We start from the raw sequence: 20,679 nt of genomic DNA, 5'->3' as shown, positions 1-20,679 counted from the left end.
CAAATGCAGATTTGAATACTGAGATGATGGAGAAAATCACATATCAGAGTATCCTTCAGGCAAAGGTATTTTATGTTTTTTACTTTTAGGAGTTTTTCACCAACCCCCCTCCTCAATCACCTCAGCATTTGCACTTCACACTCTTTTGCTTGCTTCTTCTCTCTTCCCTTTTAAATACATGAACAGATATCCCAGCATTTATGTGCTGATAAGCAAATTGGAGTAATCTTTTCAAATGCAATTTTTACGCTCATCCTCGATAGTTCTGTTTCTTCTTTAGTGGCACAACAAACAAACAAACGAACAAAAAGAAAACCGTTCTAACATAATTATGTGATGCTTCTTATTCTTCTGAACTAAAGGAACAAATTTTCCAACATCATTTGCAATTTTTTATCTTTATGATTATCTGACATAATAGGTAACATATTTGATTATCAACAATATTTGTCTTTTTATAACATCAAACATATTTTGTATATTTTAATTATCAACACATTATTCTGTTACTCTGTATTTCAAAAATGCAATTAAATGGTGCCAGAAGGGACAGATTTAGAAGCAGGATTTTATTATCATATCAAATCAATAAGCAATGTAATAAGACTTTTTAAAATACCCTGTCTTCACAAGAAAAGCTTTCAGCCAGGCAGTGGGAAAATGGAAGAAATTACGTTTGAAGCTACATAACTAATTGCAACTCTAAAAGTAACAAATCAAGTTCAGATCTCTAGCCAAAAATATTAATCTTTTTTCAGAATCTTAGCTGCTTGCTATTTACAGCTGTTCCCTAAAACATAAATATTTACAATTTGTTTCTTTTTCTTTTTTAAAAAAGGATTCACATTTCTTTGTACTCTTTAATAACAGTTGCTAGTCTTTCGACCCCAAAAACACATAACTGTATTACCATAACTAGCAGCATGAAGTTAGGTTAGAGACTTTAGTCATGAGTGAACTTCTCAAGAGGCTCAGTTTCCAGTGCATATGAGAAAACTGAGTTCAGAAATCAAGGGCTGGTGAAAAAGTGGGAAAAGACAAAAAAAAAAAAGTGTTCTTCCTTTTTTGATTTGTAGACACAGTTAGTAGCAACAAATGGATTTGGACATCAGTATGGCTGCAAAGTATCTTCAAGTGCTAAGGTATTCATGGACCTCTGTGAGCTCATCTGCATGGAGACATTACTCTGAAAGTCTGTGCTCTGGTAAACCACAGCTACCAGTGAGGTTGCTGGCACTCCTGACGGGCTCACAACTGCTGTTGAAGATACTGCATCTTCCAGGAGTCTGAAGAAGTGTCCTTTCCCCTATATGTCTACTTGCAGTGCTTGAAAAAGTTGTCATAGACTGGCCTGAGTAACAGCAGAAATAATACATCTATTTTAGATGAAGACCCGTAGAAGTCTAGTAGAGGTTTTCATGATATGGTTTCTGATATTACGGTTGACACTTCATTTTTTATGTGCTGAGACAGCAGTCATTTGGGAAAACAACTGCTAAGCTCAAGGTCTTGGCATGTCTACTTTGTTTTTTCATTTTTCTAGATACAGGTCTCAAGCTTGCAGTAAGAGAGGTCTCCTTTCCTACCCGACTGCCAATAAAAAACTTTCTTGGGCCCTAAAATACAAACTGTCATTGGGGAAGCGCGGTGTGCACACGTTGTGTCTGTATGCCCATTTCTGAGTTAAGCTACCTATTGAAGGAAATTATATAGAGGATAAAAAAACATGCTCAGTGCCAACAATGAGCTCTCAAAATAAAAAGAGGTGACATAGAGATTATTTTCCCCTCTTCCTCAGCACTATCTCCAGCTTTATGATTGAGTTACCATTTTTTCTTGCTTAAGACACTTGCTCAACACTCTTCTTCCTTTTCTTTGGACACATGGTCTTAGAACTTGACTGACTGGATAATGATGTTTACAGATAGAAAAACAGAGTATCTTCTGTGCTTTGCAACATGCACAGTATCCCAGGGAACAATGCAACATTATTCTTTACAGACAATTTTTGCATTCCTATTTCCCCCTGTTACCCTTTTCCTTCTTAGGGACTGTCTGAAACTGCTCTATATGCACAGAGTAATCACATAGTTTCACATTTCTTTGTTGAGATGAGACATATTTATTCTAGAAACATATCCGCAAGTGAGAACACCTAACTAAGCAAGCCAAACCTACAATCAGTGAGGTCCCTTCCTGAAACAAGTTCTATGTGGTTGCACAGTAGTAAATGCAAAGCCAAAACCAAACTACTCAGACATGGTAAAAATAAAAGCTACAAAGGATCTTTTCTACATAAAGTATTGAGAAATTGTTTGACCCTGACCCTGACCCTGACCACTTCTTAGGAAAGATCTAGTAGCAGTATGACAGATTATGTTCTATTAAAACCGAGTTTATTAATATTATAATATGCACTGTAATATTTATTGGATACCATGAAGGATTATAAGAGAATAAAAAACCATGTTAAATAAATATCCAGCCTTGCTTTCTCTAATGTTACCTCTGCTTTTGTTAGCTGGCTTCGAAGCCTGATAGATTTACATGTCCCCATCACAGAGCCTTTGAGCAGCCTACAGGAGACCCAGAAAAGTAAGAAACTACAGATGGTTCTCCAAAATACTGGTCAATATTTTTCAATTAAATGTTCATCACTACTGTGATACAATAATAACAGTAACTGTAAAACAATAACTTATTGCTTAGGGAAATGCTAAAGGCCTTATCTATTAGCCCCTCTCCCCAGGAGCCAAATACCTGTGGGATGCAAGTGATGCTGTCATTAAAGAGAAGTCTGGGAAACACTATCCGTAAATAAACTCTTGGTTCCATTTGAATTTCTTAGATTCTGAGATATCACCAGGAGGAGTGTGGCCTAAATGATAAGGTAAAATTATAGTAAAAAGAGATTTGGAGCTAGAGAATCTGCTGCAACGCTGGAAAGCTATTGTTTTCTCTAAATGGTCATAATCCTTTTTTCTTGTATTCAAGTACTTCTTGAGGTGTACAGTCTAAAGGCCATAATATTTATAAATTTTATTCATACTTATACAATCACTTTTACAAATCATTTCTGTAAAGTAGCTTTATGAATTTATAAGGTCCTGTCTTTGTCCATAGAGAATATCCGTATTGTTGGCTGAAATCTATGGCAACTCTCTGGAGATGTTCATAAACCACATTTTTAGTCTCTTGAGAAATTAAAATATCCAGTTACATGATAACCATATGCCCCCTAATTGGAAGGAGTGCCTTCATTTTCAAAAGGTGACTCATATATGAAAAGATATTGCTCTGAAGACAAAATCACTTGATGGCACATAATAATAAAACAAATAAGGGAAAGCACACCCAACTTTTATGCTTGTCACCATTTTCCTAGGAAAGTCATAATTCCAAGGGCTTTTCATGACAGCTCCTCCTGCTGTCACACTGCAAGCCCTGTGAACCATTGGGAAGATGGTTCACAGCAGTAAGGCAACCACACCACGGCTTTCATATAAGCATGCTGTCCTCAGGTCCTAAGAAACAAAGCTCAAAACTGCAACTGACTGAGAGCTTCCCATCAGAAAGGATCTCTGTTGAAAAAGACAGTTATGCCAAAGCCAAAATATTTTATGGAAGGCTTTTTTCCCTAGGTTTTCTCAGCTTTCTGTCACAAAACCTGAAATAAATATTTACAGTTGCCCAGTCGGACCTGATTCTGACAACTCTGGTTTGCAGAAATGACCTGAAATATTAATTTTCAAATGTATTTCCTATTGGGTTATCTTGCCTCTTGGGGAGAGCAGATCTGTGGCCCGGATGCCTGTGCAGATCCCTCTCTCTCCTGTAAGCAGGAACTCACACATGTTTAGGTTGAATCAGGTCAATAAATTAAATCAGGAAACGTTTTTATTTAGAAAAGCCTTAGTTTTACTTAGAAACAAAATAGAAAAACAAAATGTTCCACTGCTTTAAAATAACTTTTGAGTCATTTAATTCATTGAACACTTTTCATACATGAACTTTTACCCGTATTTGGAACTGGAACTAATATTAAGCACTTTTTACAGGACCATAGATACTTACTTACAACATAAAGTTTTGTGCTGTTGGAAGAGGATAATATAAGACTGATCATAAAGCTATCCTTTCAAGGTTCTTGCTTTTCTTGGTTATAATCTGTTAGAATTACATTTTTCATTACTTGTTTTTTATTACCTTGTGGACCTACTATTATCAAATCATTAAGTTTGTTACTAACCTCAGGGAAGTAAAAGTTTCACCCTGTTTTCACTAAACCCATGTTTCAGTTATTCTAGATATGAAAAGATATTACACATGGACATAATATGCATTCATATAGACATGTGTATACTCAAACACACAAAAAAATATAGTATTCATGCACTTCTACATAAAGAAAGAACAAAGGTACATACAACAATTGAAAAGAACATACCCTTCCACCACAATTTGTGTATAGATAATTATTGTAGCAGTGCTACAATTCCATATACACTGTTCTCATAATGTAGGTCTTCAATTTTTCTCATTTGATTTCTTCTTCAAATTTCCAGTCACCTTTGTGAATGCCCCTCCTATGATCTGGGAGCTATACTCCGTCTTTGAACTGTCTGTATACCATGTGCACTAAATTGTAGTCAAAGGGAAGAAACTGAAAGACGAACCACTGCTCCGGTTCACACCTGCTCAGAGGGACAGTCCCTCTCAAATGCAGAAAGGGCTGGGGCACCTTTTTTTTTTTTTTTTATTTGGACTGCGAAAATGGACTTTGGGCACAAAAGCCCAGGAAATCCCTGGGCTTGTGAGCATGGATAAATCACCCTACACCTTTGGACTTCTCTGAATGCAACAGAAGCCTCAAAGTAAGCCTTTGAAGGTAAATCTGCCTATCAATACAATGCTCATAACTGATCAAATTAAGCTGAACTGAATCTTTACCGTGTTCTTATCTTTTTCAGAATTTAGAGAAAACAATATAGAATGGGATTACACAGACTTGAAATTCTATACATCTCAGTCAAGATTTAATGCACATGTGCTTTAAATCATGCCCTATTTAACACTTGTGATTACACAGTTGATGAAATTCCCCCCAGAAAATGTTTACACAACCTCTTCTAGTCACCTTGCAGAAATACAGAGCAGCATTTTTCTTCTACAGAATTATCATTTAGTTAGGTAGGGATCCCTACAGACAGCTATAATTTCTGCTCCTACAGCTGAAAAGTAATTCTCTACTTTGAACCAGAAGGTTTGGAATATTTACCATTAACAAATACATGTACACACTGGAAATCAAAAGAATTTCAGCTCATTTACTATGAAAAGATAATAAGCTGTGTCCTACCTATGGTGGTAATAACAGTGCCAGCAAAGAAGAAGGAACTTCCCAAGTCCCAGTGACTGATCTGAGTAGTTGTGTTTCCTAAAGGTATGATTCCTGCATTTATTGCTGCCACTACTTGCTGCAAATTTAAAAAGATTTTTGTCAATATGCATGAAACAATTATATTAATATACATTACACAGTAAATTGATTAAATCTCTTCTTTAATCCAAGCAATAAAACAGGAAAGGATCAGTGTTGCTCTGCCCAAGTTTTGTCATTCAGCCAGGCTACAATTTAATCTTCAGCAGACACCCCAAGCACTTCAGCGCACAGCAGAGCTGTAAGCTCCAGACCATTAAGAAGAATGCAAAAGCCACAGTATCAGAAACAGCATCACCTTAGCTAGACAGCAAACACAATTATTTTTACCTTTGCGACTATTTGGTGAAGAAAAATATGCATTAGACAAAGATTTACAATGAGAGCTTCCCAAAATATTTCTCTATTGAGTTAGGCAAGGAAACGTACTTCTTAAAACACAGTCATTTTAAAACTCCAAGAAAAAATGCCCATGCATTGTTTTGGATCAAATGAACTCCAATTAATTAAAACACTTTTGTAGAATAGATAATTCAATAATTAAATACTAACAATTACACTTATAGGTATACAACTTTCACTATATTAATAAAAATTCAGAGTAAACTATCAAATGTGTATCTCTAATATATACAACTATATACTTTACAAATGTCGTTCTTGAAAGATTCAGTTCTAGCAGCTAAAATGAACAAGCTCGCCACTAGTGCCATTTTTATAATCTCGAGAAATAAGAAACATTTCTTATTTCAGCAGTGTCACCTACTGTAAATTCTTATCACAAACAGTATTCCTGTTTAGTTATACTTCTATTGCAGATATATACCAGTACTTGAGTTAAACAGTACACATTAGAAAAAGTATTTTTAAACTTGCAATAAATATTTTAATGAATGTAATAACTTACATTCATTCTGAAACTTTAAAACAGGGCTTACATCATAATCACGATCCTTATTATAAAAATTGGTGTTTAACGAAAGAACCTCAGAGGCAGCCATACTGCAAAGCCAAAATGAACATTTTAACTAATACTTTCTGCTTGGCAAGTTGTCCAACAACGATTATGCACATAAAGGTATTCAGCAATAGGGCAGATCAGAATGGTTTTCCATGTGGGCCGTCTGTTGCAGAGGAACAGTGTTGTGCAGTGGCAATAGTTTTTTCAATCCCAACATACAGATAATTGCAAAGGAAAACATTTTTGTTTCTAAACAGCGCCCATGGAAGTCAGTTGATCTGGACAGAAATAACAAATACCAATGCTGGATTAACCAGGCCGTCAATTTTTCATGACAGGATCTCAGCTTAAATCCACCATTTCCAGTTTGCCATTTTCAAAGCTCAGATGCACAAAGTAGCAATTTTAAAGTCCACAGCTGCATCTCTGCAGCCACAGGGATCTTGCTGCCACACCTAAGCCATTTTCAACACCCAAGGTTGTCAACAGAAAGCCAGCTGGGGTATCTTTACATAGACTTTACACTGCTTTATCTTCTATACCTTCAAGTGGTTTCATTTTAACTTTTTTTTAAACACCAGAAAGGCAAACATCAAAGATGTGGAATTTTCAATCCTACTGAGGAAGGAGAAAGGGTGGGGAAAGGGAAGAGAGTTTAATTTTGCTTTGGGTTGGAATAATTTAGCTTCTTCTACATTTGTACATCACACACAACTTGGCAACATGAAATACAGCAGCACTGATACTGGCAGGTGTTTACATTACTGTGGGAAGGGACACACCAGACTAAGTGGCATCTGAAGACTATCCCTTGTATTGATTTTATAATTTATGCAATATTGATATTCCTTTGACTTACAAACCCCAGTGTGCTGCATTATAAAGCCTACTGAATACATTTTGAGTACTGTTTCATTTCAGTGGACTAAGAGCTTTCATCACAAGTCCTTGTACCTGCAAACGGGAACATGGTCTCCAGTGAGGATGTCATATGGTAAAGCACTGGATCAATATAATTTTATGGGACCATTCATGCTTTATTACAGTTTATTATACTGGATGAATGCACTACCCAGAGCAACACACCTGTTTAAGCAGTCTAGCAAGACCAAGTTTTATACAGATACAGATGTAAAATGTTTTCAGAGCTTTATATGATCACAACACATTCTTGAAGCCATGCTACCTCAACACCTTTTATATGAAAGGTGTGCCAATCTATACTGCTCAAAGATCCATTACAGCTATGCATTTCCTAACTGCACTATACTGTACCTACAGACTTCCAGGAAAAAAGACTCAGCTGAACCCAATGCCATGGTTTTACCTGGGATAGAGTTAATTTTCTTCACTGCAGCTGGCACAGTGCTGTGCTTTGGACTTGGTACGAAAACAATGTTGATAACACACCAATGTTTTGGCTGCTGGTGGGTAGCGCTTGTACTAGTCAAGGACCCTTCCAGCTTCCCACGCTCTGCTGGGTGCACAAGAAGCCGGGAGGGGAGGGGGCACAGCTAAGAGAGGGGATTCAAACGGGCCAAAGGGATATTCCATATCATGTAACGTCATGCCCAGTATGTTACCTGGGAGGAGCTGGCCGGGGGAAGCAGGCAGCAATCGCAGCTCAGGGACGGGCAGCGTCAGTCAGTGGGTGGTAAGCAGTTGTGTCGTTTGTAGTTTTATTTTTTTTCCTTTTTCCCTTTTCCTTTTTATTATATTATCATTATTGTTATTATTATCATAATCAATATTATTACCATTATTATTTTATTCTAATTATTAAACTGTTCTTATCTCAACCCACAATTTTTTTTTGCTTTTGCTCTTCCAATATTGTCCCCCATCCCACAGGGGTGGGGGGGGAGTGAGCGAGCCGCTGCTTGGTGTTTAGTTGCCGACTGGGGCTGAACCACGACACCCAAAAGTAGTCTGTTGGGTCAGCCTTAACAAAACACAACAGATGGCTACAAAAGACAATTAGCCGCTATTATTATGTCTCTGATTTCAGCCAACTGCTAATTAGGAAAACATTCAGGGCAAGTAGGCAAGCGATGCTTTCTCTTCATACATCCTCCAACTTCTGACTAAGCACAGTTTTAGGGACTTTCTGAGTGGAAGGCTGCAGCTGCATCATGGTGTTCTGATTGGTTTGGGTGGATCATTTTACCATTAATTTATCTAACTACCTTTGGAGCTTACTTTTATTTTGGGAGCCAAGTCATTCTGTGGCTGTAAGTTCTGCAATTTACTTGTGCATCACTTAAAAAGCATTTCCCTTTTGAGATTTTTATGTGCTTCAAAGTAATTTTATAAATTCTTATGTTATGAGAAACACTTGAATAGCTATTTCTTATTTGTCTCTTTCAGGAAATTAACGCTCCTATAGACCCATTGGCTGCCTCTTTTTTCCAAATTAAAGGCTCTTTCTTATCAAATAATATATTTACCTATTTAAATAAATCTGTTGAATATTGTGTATACGTAATTTTTTTATTGCCAGTATTTCTCATTGACTTTCTTTGGACCTTTACTTATTTACCTTATCAATTGTTTTAAAAATAGTTCTAGTCATGAAGAGCCAGATGATGCCTACTTCATCACGGGTTATTAAGTTTCCAAACACACACTATCATGCTTTCTCCTGCACTGTTCCCATGTTTGGGAGGAGCCAGCCTTAAATACTAACAAAGGTGCTGCAGTATATTCATTCATTATGTAGGAGTCTCCCTTACTATTGAGGATGACAGTTGGGTAAGGTTCCTGGTTTACTGAGATCAATACTACTATCTCATGAAGTCTTTGAATGTTGCCCGCAGATTTTTTGGGAGGGGTTATATAACCTAACTCCTCATATATGTACTTTTCAGGACACTAATTTCAGAGGAGCGTCTTCTTTCTGACTACATCCACTGCACAAACTTACCTGGAATATTGGTTAACATTTCCTTAGCCTGGAATAAAAACCCAGGCTCATGCAGCCGGTTTCCACTAACTTCACTAGGGGCCAGGATCTCGCCCTCAGCATTCAAATAGCATGCTACTCATTGTCAGTGCTCTTAGATCTCATTTTGTCTGCCACTTTATTCTTGGTCTTCAGCCTTTTTTTTTTTGACTGATGCTTTACTACTAGAGCAAACACAGCCACTTTGTCACAAGTTTGGCATGTCATTCGTTCCTTCCTTCCTAACTTCTTTCTGTCATCTGTGCCCTTCAGCTTATCCTAACTTACACAATAGTGATAGTAACTCTGTGCATTTTGAATCTCAAAACAGTTAGAATCATGAAAACCCTATATAATCTGTACGTTTATCATATGTTGCAGCCTGTAAACACTTTGTCTGATCTTAACATGGGAATTTCTTAATTTTAAAAAAAAATTGCTTTACAGTATTAAACTTTACTGACTGCCTCAGTGGTAATTTTCTAGTTTTTCTTATTTTTATTCCATATACAAACTAAATTCTGACTTCAAAACCAGTTTCACTTTAGCACTACAGCACTAGCCAGCATTAAAATAGGGATATAGACAGTTTCAGTTCTGAAACTATGTAGATTATTTCACTTGCCTTCCCTTCTTCCAGAGCATTTGTCTACTGGTTGTTTCATATGAGATGACTGAGCAGAGGAGGGGTCACCCAGCATGTAGCACCCACTCAAGGCCTCTATCTGTAATGATTTTAAGAGTAATATTAAATGGTTACAGTAAAAGTAATAGGTTTTTCACCATTTGCTCTTCTTTAACTGTCTTTATAATGGTGAAAATGTGGGCTTTGTTTAATAGTAAAATAAAAACTGAGACAAAATTTTCAAATATCTAAAGCTTTTAGGAACTTCATTCCCATTTTTTAAGTTACATGGATTCTTAGGCTAGTTCTGTACTGTATGTTAGGATAAGCATGAGTTGTATCTGAGTACAAGTCCTAACGTGTACTACATCCAAAATACCTGGCTTTATACCCATATTTGGGAATAAGCTTTAGTAGAGCATCAGAGAAAAGAGGCAGAGATGCTTGAGCCTAGAGTGGATGGGCCAGGCATGACTTGGATTACTTTCAAAAGCAGCACCTGAGCTCCATGGACACATAAGCATTGCATTCAGGCTACAATTTTTTGCTTGAAATCAGAACACTGGGAAAAGGAGAGTGATAATATAAAATCTCATTTTAATTGAATGTCATCTTTTCATTTCCTATATAATATAGAAACACTTTCTGGTAAATACATTGTCCAGTTGTGTATTATCACATCCCTGCATTCACACAGATATCTGTCCGTAGAGGCCACGCTGCACTACCCTTGTAGCTTAAGCTACAGAATTTTGCGACTTATTTCTGTCAGAATGAGAGATAAAACTACCTTTCAAACAGCACGGTCATTTTGTGAAAACAGAGGACAATTCTCTCAGATCAGGGATTTCAATCTCTAGTCCTCTGACTGTGCAAGGAGTCAATGGAGATGACTGACCAAAGCCAGCCTGTTGGCAGTAGAGCTACATTCAGTAAGCAGAACCACAGCAGCAATACAGAGAGGTTGTAAACTGCAAAGGCTGGCCTCTGGTAGTCTACCACTGTCTTATACAAGGATTGGGCAGAAACAGGTATGTGTCAAGCCAGTTGCCCCAATAGTAATCTCTTTGTTCCACACCAGGCTCTTAATACGTGCTTTTGTACCATCTTCCAGTCACTTTATAAAGTGATATAGTGCAACACATCATTACTCTCAGATTTTCTATCCAAAGATTAAAACACAAGCACCTTAAATTATGCTTCTGATAAAAGACAGAGCGTGTGGTCTTTCGTTACCCAGCTTGTCAGGGGTTAGCTTGTGCTTCCTGGCAATCATTTAACAAGCAATGTCAAAAAGTCAGATATGCCTCAAAGTTTCTGGAAGCTAATTTCTTAACCTGGATTTCTTCCTTCATTGTCCTGCTGCCGTTTGACAAGAGCGCTCTCTCACTCTCCAGAATAATGATAAATCTTATATGGCTCAGCTACTGCATGAGTCCTGAGTTTTTATTTCAGCTTTGGTTTACAAAGAATGGAAATCCTTGTTCTTTGTTCAGCACACTAGGATGCTTTTAACACTTAGCAAACAATTCTCTAGCCTCCAAAAGCACAGCTTTTGAGCCTTGCTGTTGAAAGAGATTGCAATGTTTGTATTATAATTCTGTGACTCCATGTTTTTCTTTTTACTTTGTATAACATATGACTGTAATCTGCACTGGAGATTAGTATCCAATACGTTGAAGTATTGAAGAACTCTTTGTCGTATGTTCACAATCTACTTGAATTAAAAATGTGTAGAAACATATTGAAATACATTTCTATTTCTAAATATGCATTACAAACAGACTATGTATATAAATTTTGTGTGTGTTCATACATATATATATATGCATGTATGCATACACGTTCAGGGAAGAGGGTTTTTCTTTCCTTCTTGAGATTAAAGACTTGAAGAATTATGCAGAGAGCTGCTCAGCAAAACTGACTTACTAATGAGTCATACCTGCCACCCTTTCTAAGACAAAAGCTGTCATCAGATGCATTCAAGCTAGCTAGGTTCTAGGTCCTATAAAACTATTCATCTGAAGTAAATGTATCCCTTAAGAGCCCCAACACCAGAAGCAGCAAGAAAAGTTAGAAACCAACCTGCCTGAACAAAGAAGTGACACAGGCAGTTAGAATTTATTTACTGTTCTCCCAAAAACCTGTGTTGCTCTTATGCTCATGAAAGAGAAAGGCTGCGCTTAAAAAAATTCCTTTTGGTTTAAACACCATGCGGAAAATAGCTACAGAAAAGGGAACGCTCCCAGGCAACAGAAAGTTTGGCAAAAAATTCCCTCCCTCCAGAGGCTAAGTGAAGAGCCAGAAGAGAGGATCTGGCTGCAAGAGGACACTAAGAACCAAAGCAACCCCAAGCGAGGGGTGCACACAACCCAGGAGCTCTGCAGCCCATTGGACTCGACCACAGCAGGTGAGTATCTCTGTAGATGACAGGTCTGGGTAAGGTTATGATTGAAGGTCTTTCACAGAGATCTTTTATTTAATAAATATTTCTCTGATCTGGGGCTATATGTAGAATTTGGCGGGCTTTACTGTGGAAGGAGACAACAGCATCTGAATGTTTACTTCTGACAGAGTGAAGCAGAAAGCAAATACTGGGGTGAAAACTAGACTTACAGACTTAGCAAGAGGAAAAGAGAAACAGGACCTTACTGTACCATCTAGGACTACCTTTACACTTAAAGTTAAGAATACATAAGCTCAAGTGCTTTGATGGGCGGACACCTCACTAAGGACAGATGCAGAAGGTAACACAAACTACAGTTCCTGCACTTCATCTTTTGCCTACTTTAAAAGTCATTCATTTCATGTTGCATCGAAAACACCAACAGGCAGCTCTCCTACTGGTATTTGCAATTTGTCACAAGCTTCATGTCTGACATGCAGACAGTACATTTAAAAACTGATGTAATGGTATTTTGGATCCCCAGATAAATAAATAAAACATTCTGCAGCATCAATTTCTTTTATGCTGATCTATCAATCTTTTCAAGGTTTTAAGGCTTACAAAGTACGAACACCTGCTGCTTCCAGGTTAGGATCCAGACATGGGATGGTTCCTGCTTCCTTTTAGAGAGGCTGGGTGGAATTGCGTAAGGGAGAAACTAAGAATATTTAGGGTTTAAACTGATACATTCAAACTCCCTCAAAAAGTGTCTGCTTAGAGGACCCATAAGCTACAGCTCACAGGACTGAGAATGTCCATAAATGTTGTGATTCAACGAATGAATAACATTTGATTCAAGCTTAATAGGCTTAGCTAATGGATTTTAAATTTGTCTAAATAAATTTCAGATTTGCCTGAAAACAAGATCCTTGCATCTCTCTAATTTATTATTTCCAAAAGTGCTACAGCAAGCTCAAATACCTTCCGATCTCTGGAAGAGAAAGAAAAATTTACACTTCTTTATTTTAACAGTTTTCTACATCATCAGAGAGGTTGTGGCTCAAGGAGCTTAGCTGGCTGAAATAAAACAATATATTCCTGAAGATGCAGTAAAATTAGTTTCTTGGGGCTACAATGCAAGTTGAAAAAACCCTACAGAAAAGACGTAAAATCATCTATTGGTGGAGGTGCAACTTAATGTAGCCAGCTACCTTGAATTCTAAAAATGAAGCCACAGAAAACATGTATTTTTAAGTAAAATATTTTTACAAGAAATTAATCACACAAGAAGCCATGATGATATTCTAGTGACGCCAGCTTGATGAAAGAACTGCTACTCCCATGTCAGTCATAACTCTGGCGGGGTTTCCTCAAGAGAGACCGAGGGAAAAAAAAAAACACATTTTTCCCCAAAGGAGATTAAAAAAAACCCACATTTTGGTCTCATTCACAGTCTGAGAGATGAATGGAAAGAAAAGGGAGAATGCAGCTGATGCAAATGGAAGATGAAAACAGGCATGGGACATAACTGTGGACCCCAGCACGGAGAGCTGTTCTCCTCATGTTAACCACAAGCCCACACAGAACCCAAGGAGATCAACTTGTGGGATCAAGGTCAATTTAGCTAATCCTGGTGGTTCATTAATTATTTTTTTGTTTGTTTTAAATGCAAGCACATTTTTGTGGGCACTCAGTTTTCAGAAGAATCCACATACCCTGAAAGGGGCTGGACTTAAAACTCTACAAGAGTTCTTTATTGCTGAGACAGCTTTGTGCAGCACCCTGAAAACTGGTTCAGATTTCGAAATGAAGGCTTTCCAAGACAAAAATTACCACTTGGAACACATTAAAAGATTGTGCTGTTTAGTGTGATATTATTTTTTCCACTTGCGGTTTTCAGAGTAAATATATTTGAAGGATGTTTCTGTTAAAAGAACCAGAAATGAGGTATGTTCTGTAATTAACTTGTTTCAGTGTACCTTTACTTGAAAACTCTCTATTAAGTTTCAGAATTAACTCACTGAGATAACTAAAATAATTCACACCAGCTTGCTGGGACACTCCACATATTTAAAAACATGTAAGTGAAATTTCTCTTATTTCCAATTTTTGTATGCAAAAATAATACATTAAACAACTTGACGCTCGGGGATCAAAAGGATTTTTTTTTTCTGTTTTGGTTTATAAAGGTCAACACTAAAACAAATAACTGATGAGCAATACATAATTAGGTGATATTTACACAAGAAGCTTTTCTCTTTTTTATCAGCTTTCTTTTTGACAGGGGGACAAATATTTGTCTCCCATTGCCAAGACATCCCAAAATGTGCAGTACTGGTCACATCCTTACCTCCTAGGAACAGCACGGGTTCTGGTGGGGCAGAAAGCAAATTCATTTCCCCTCTATAGAGGAATGACATGTATGATACCACAGTCATGACAATTTTGCAAAGTTGTTGGATACCGTATTCAGTCAGGCTCACCTGTCCTCAGAGACAAACTCAACCCCAAGAGATGTCACGAAGGTATCTGTATTTGATGGCTGCACGGCACTGCAGAACATGCATGCAACCTGCACATCAGCAATGTAACCTGAGGTCTCTTCACATTTGCTACTACACACAGGTGCATAAATAGAGCAGGACATTTTTCTAAGTACTTGGCAATCCACTTTGTGCATCTGAGTTTGGAAACAGCCTCCAACGTTTTCAAATGTTTAGCAGCAAGCTTGCTATAGGGAGCAGTCAACATGCTAAAAGAGAACTAGAACTAGAACTAGACTGAGTAATTAGAGAGACAAGTTCTCTAATTAGAGAATTTTTTTCATTCTTTAATGCTCATTGTTATTTGTGTGTGTGTAGCTAGATTACTCCCAGGTTTCTACCAGCTTCTGCCCACAGAAAGCTCAGTGGTGGGGAAAAAACCTGTTCCATGTGAGATGTAAAAAAATCCTTAGTGCAAATGAAGATCAAGTTTATGTATTTTGTCACATATACATAGAATCCACACAGTCTGAACTACATTTACTCTTTTATTCTGTCACCTTGCAGTTACTTTGCATCGCCTGGCAGGACCAAGTTGTGAGCAGGCATGGACAGAGAAACCAAAACACCATCCATTGTCCAATTGTCAAGAGTTCTTCTTCCAAAAGAAGAAATAGCAGCAAAGTGTCTGGCCACATCCCCTTCTACAGCTTTTTTTTGTATTAGATATTGTATATAACCTTCACCAAACTAATGCTTTCTCATCTGTTAATAACTGAGGTCCTTTCAAGCCCTTCCAACTGGAACTTTAAAAAATCAAGTTTAACATCAGACCACAGACAGCTTGCTGGTCTGTTGCATCCTGATTAGACTCACCAAGGTAGTCCTTGTATGTTCACAAGCTTCCCCTGGGACATTTCTTTAGTTGTAGATTTAGATATACCACCACTGATTGCTGTGCACTTCCCACCTCAGCACTGCTGGGTAAACCATGCAGCGATCCACTTAATGTTGTCGATAATACTGTCTTCAGGCTACAGCAAAAGGAGTTGAAATTGCCTGGAAAAAACTGCCTCTTGGATGCACAGATATGCTCTGCGTGACTTCTGCATATTTTAAATACGGTACTAAATAGAAGTGCTCATGAAATATAAAAAAAAATTATGTACCTGTAAGCAGGTCTCAGGGTCATACATTGCTGTTCATTGCGGGTGATTTTTGTTACAGTGAGGCAACAAGTAACTGGAGTGGTTTAGACTGAAAGAGATTTGCAACACTGGGCCATGTGAGTCAGAGACGGACAAGGTCATGAAGACCATCCCTTTGTCAACATACAAACAACACTGCTGGACTGGGCCAAAAAGTTATGAGGAAAAGCCAGGTCAGTTTTCTGAGGCAGCTAAGGCTACTTGGCTGTCATCATCAGAGCGCTCTGTTTCATAAACTTTGCACATTTTCTGTGCTGCATAGCAGCTCTCCATTGCCCCATGTTTCACGTCCGTATAAAATACATAGTCTATGAAAGTATAACTCACAGAGTACACCTAGAAAAGCCACACAATCAATGTGAAAATATGTAATTTCAGGAATTGGAAACCCAAGGCTGTATGTGCTGAGAAGTTGGCAACAGTACACATTATTGTGCCAGGAAAATTTTTGGTAATCAGTGAGATAAAATAAGAATAGAGAAGACAGGAAGGGAGAATTCCTTACCCCATGTGCACCTACAGAAGCACACCACTCTGTGTTGTAAGCAGCTCTGTGGCAAAGGGAAGATTTTAGCAAATGTGATGGAAACTAGATGCCCCCTGGGTGCTAGTGAGCTGGACTTTCGTTCCAATTCCACTTGTACAATTTTTTTAGCTGAATTTGTGCTTGCAAACTAGTCTTCCTAATCTGCTCACCTGACTAAGCCACCTCACACTGTACTGTCAGTTAGCAGTCTCAGACAAGTCAGGCCTGCTTCAGAGTAAGGATTGAATGGCAGATCAGAAGTTGTGAAGACTGAAAAAGCTTGGCACGATAAGCACCTTGAGCAATGACTAGCACGAACCAGAGCCAAACCAGTTTCTGGAATCCCAGAACACTAAGTTCAAAAGGAAAAGTTTATAATTAATTTCATTATAGTTTGACTCAAGGTAAATACTTGATTAAAGAAGACATTACAGTCTGTAAGCTCTGTAATTTTCTTCACACACACTAATCATTCCAGCTTCCTACTACACTAGTAGGTATTAATTTTCAGTTTTATAGCTTTCAGTGAATTCTTAAATATCATTTACTTTTTCCCTACACAATTTACTTTTATTCATACAGACATCCAATGAAAACTGAAGAAACACTGCATTATATAGTAATAGCAGTCAGACATAAACCCAGAGAGACAAAATGTATTCCAGTAGTTTAGCTTCTGTGACAAAGTGGTAAGTAGGGAAGAAATATGACCCCATGGTTTGGGCAGCAGCCTAGACTTGGAAAAATGGATTTGAGACTCTGCTTTACCACTGATTTCCTACTTTACTTTGGGCGAGTCACTTAATTCCTGACCCTTAAACAACCTGATGTAATTTGTTATCACTTATTCTGTGTAAAGAAAAGCACCCAAATGCACTTGTAGGGCCAGGCTCCCTATGGCTCAGCTCTCCTATAACAGGAGTGTAACAGCATGTTCCTACTTCCACGTCATGGTGTTCTTCTTCGCAGAGAAGCAGAAGGAAACAAGGAGAAATTAAGTTTTCCATTTAGCCCAAAAACAAGCAGAGCAAACTCTTCCCACAACCATCTCTCATCCACGTGCTGTGTGAGGCCACATCACACCCCTGTGCTTCACAAGCCTTGTGACTTTCTGGTCAAGCCAAGATTGCTAGCGAAGATGGGAGCTAATGCTGATACAGGTATCTGTGCTCTGGTAATTGTACTGAAACTGTCATTTATTTCACACAGAATGTCAAATGGGCATTGAATGCTGACAAAGTGGTTTTTTATTACCATTCTGTGCTTCTGGGTAGGGAATCATAAATGCTAAAATATCTAAGTACCCCAAAGCAAATTTCAACAGTTTTTGCCTTAAGGACCATTTCATAGATGATGTAAGATAATACTGCTTAAAAATTTCTATTTTTGTCTTCACAAGTACAGGATCTGACCTAAAAATTTCATATGGGGATATTTATACTACCTGCAAGAGATCGTTTTAATCAAAATGTGCGCGTATATGTCTCTGAAAGATTATCTCACATTCTGCTGGCAGAACCGCTGAAACATAGTTATTACGCAGCATTGAAATTCGTATCGACAGCACCTCTTCAGGCATGCCTAGTCAGGACACATGGAGATAGGAACTGCCTGACCCGTCATTTAAAGGGTGGGAGTTTTGGAACATATTTTAGCAACAAGGCGGGGAGAAATCACAAAATACAAGACATTTTCCCAGTTTGCCTTTAAAATTCAGTAGTAGTATGCCATAAAAATAACTTGGCACATCAAAGCAGTGCATTTAAAACTGCAAAAAAAATTGGTGTCCATGCTGATGCTCAAGGCAGATTGGTCTAGAGAGGTAAAACTGACTTATAAACTCCCAGCCAGATCCGCCCTCAAAAACCACCTCCAGAAAGCTTTGCTGCCCATGCAACTGGCATGCTCCAGAGCTCATCGTGCTAGCCGGAGCCTGGATGCCCACCACCCTCTCCTGCTCTCTGCTGTCCTATCTCGGGCTCTGCAGATGGCCACACAGCTACTGTTAACGAAGAGGTCAATCCTTGCCAACTCTTGGCTGTTCAGTCCAGCCTCCCAGTTCATGGTCTCATCCCCAGAACTGACATTATTTGGCAGCCCCTTGCTGTTCCCTGCAATGCCACTGGATATTCATAAGAACATGGGAGGGAACATGGGATTTAAGTTGGAGAGGGCCTCATAAGGCTCTGGATATAGTTCTGTGCTACTGCAAATAAATATTTCCTATGGTTCTGAGGCAGGTGACCTGCAAGGGTAAAGCCACGTTAGTAGGAACGCACCGATGTACTTCAGTTGTGGATGTGCCTTTAAGGAGTGGAGAAAACTGTTAGTTAAGATCAAAATAGCAAGTCCATGGTACTTTCCTCTACTGAAAACAAAATCAATAAAAAGAAACATACAGCTGGAAGGAAAGCTAGCTTGATACAATCACAGTAAATTAGAAGTCCTTTAAGGCAATAGACGGTATATTTTCTTCCTCAGAATCAGGCATTTCAAATATTGACAGACCTAGTAAGGCACAATCAATATATCAATTCCTTTGTGAACTATTAATTATATATATTGCTGATGAATAATCACTTAATTAGCATAATGGCATGCTTTGGTGAAAAGGCTGTCTACCAAGCGTACTGGACCTAAAAATCGCAATAGCTTTTCAACCATGAGGCTTTGCAAGAAAATGCTACCACTCAACTTCTGGTCTCAACACTTGTTACATCGCTCGGCCAATACAGAGCTTTGCTCATACAGTTTTTCCTCTTTATTACAGCAGTGCTGCCAGATGTAATTTGTTCCTCTAGGGCGTGGTGGCAAGGGTTTGGTATGGATTACCTGAATCAGTTCATCAAGCTCTGTTGCATTCACACAGGCATGCTGAGATACAAACGTCTGCTTCTGAATCACAATGGTGGTTCTCTGGGAGGTCTCATGAGGCTGCTCCAGGGCTTTAAAAACTGTTGCTCCAATTATTAAATACACGACTACCACCAGAAAAATTGTAGAGACCGTCTTCCATTTCATAACATTAATAGCCGAATCGCTTTCCTCCCGTGAAGAGAGCACGGTAGGCTTGGTGGAAAATGATAACCTTGGTTTGGAGTTCTGAGTGGCCGATTTGGGATCCAGCAAGTCAGGTGCCGCCACTGGCAAAACAGAAAAAGAAAGTTCATTGTTACAGAGCCGCTCAGATTGTGGTAACTGAACTTCTTGCCAAGAGATTACAGAAATTCTGTTGCTTCCAACTGGAATTCTTAAACTGTCGAATCTTTCACATAAACCCCATGCCACCTTGCAACGAAGCTGCTGCTCTGAGTAGTATCATCCACTTCACACACATTTGTAACATTTTCTGTATGCATCTGTCCCCTTCTGGTATTCGAACATTTCATAAACGCAGAATTCCCTTACGGTCTTGCACTTAAATTAGTGTAAGGTGGTATTTTGCTGCAGAGATTCTTTACATCTGCTGCTCTCTTAAGCCCTGCTAAGCAGCTTTCCAGCTGTGTTTTACCTCAGTGTTACAGAGGTAGCAGTAAAACAGAAATCCTCCTTTCTCTCACCTATTTTGTCCTGCGCTCCGACAAACGCTCTCTGAGAACAGTTGCGCGATCACTTCTGAACTCCCCAGACACAACCGTAAAAATAATACATCGCTCATCGTACCGGTCTTAAAGCATTAATTGTGTATCGATTACACCTTTCAGAAAATACCAGTAAAACATATGTGTACTTACTGGAAAAGTCGCCCATTTGTTAAGGCATGTATTTTTATTTACAGCTACAAAAACCCACTGGGTTAGGAAAAGAGCAGCTGAGTGTGTTATCAAGTATCTCGATAACTCATGTGACTACCAGCAACCACACGGGCACTAAAAAAGAATCCGCCACATCAAGTGCAGGTAAAGGTCTCCTGTGGGAAGATGGCCACAGCAGTTGACCGCACAAGCTATATTTAAATTGTTTTGAATTACAAGTACGTTTTGAACGGCCACGACACCGCTTCCAGCTGCCGGTGGGAAAAGCCCAGATCTAAATCTAGAGGAAAGTCTCCCTCCGGCCGGCGGCGGTGGGACGCGTCCCGGCAGGGGCGGCGGTGGCACTCGGCGGGG

At 38.6% G+C, this 20,679-nt stretch overlaps 1 protein-coding gene across 1 annotated transcript in view; it reads right to left on the bottom strand.

Moving 5' to 3' along the window:
- The window catches only part of KCNK2 (potassium two pore domain channel subfamily K member 2), an 81,210-nt gene extending 60,982 nt beyond the window's left edge, over positions 1-20,228 (bottom strand). The window contains exons 1-3 of the mRNA XM_064445473.1: positions 20,131-20,228; positions 19,403-19,835; positions 5,360-5,477 (exon numbers count right to left, since the gene is read on the bottom strand). Coding sequence (XP_064301543.1) covers positions 5,360-5,477; positions 19,403-19,835; positions 20,131-20,228 — 649 coding nt within the window. The remainder of the gene's footprint in view (positions 1-5,359; positions 5,478-19,402; positions 19,836-20,130) is intronic.
- Positions 20,229-20,679: the final 451 nt, after the last annotated feature.

Source organism: Phalacrocorax carbo, chromosome 3 (genome assembly GCF_963921805.1).
Source record: "Phalacrocorax carbo chromosome 3, bPhaCar2.1, whole genome shotgun sequence".
In the NCBI taxonomy this organism is placed as follows: Eukaryota; Metazoa; Chordata; class Aves; order Suliformes; family Phalacrocoracidae; genus Phalacrocorax; species Phalacrocorax carbo.
Note: the sequence above shows the minus strand (reverse complement) of the source record. Positions and strands in the feature narration are given on the sequence as shown.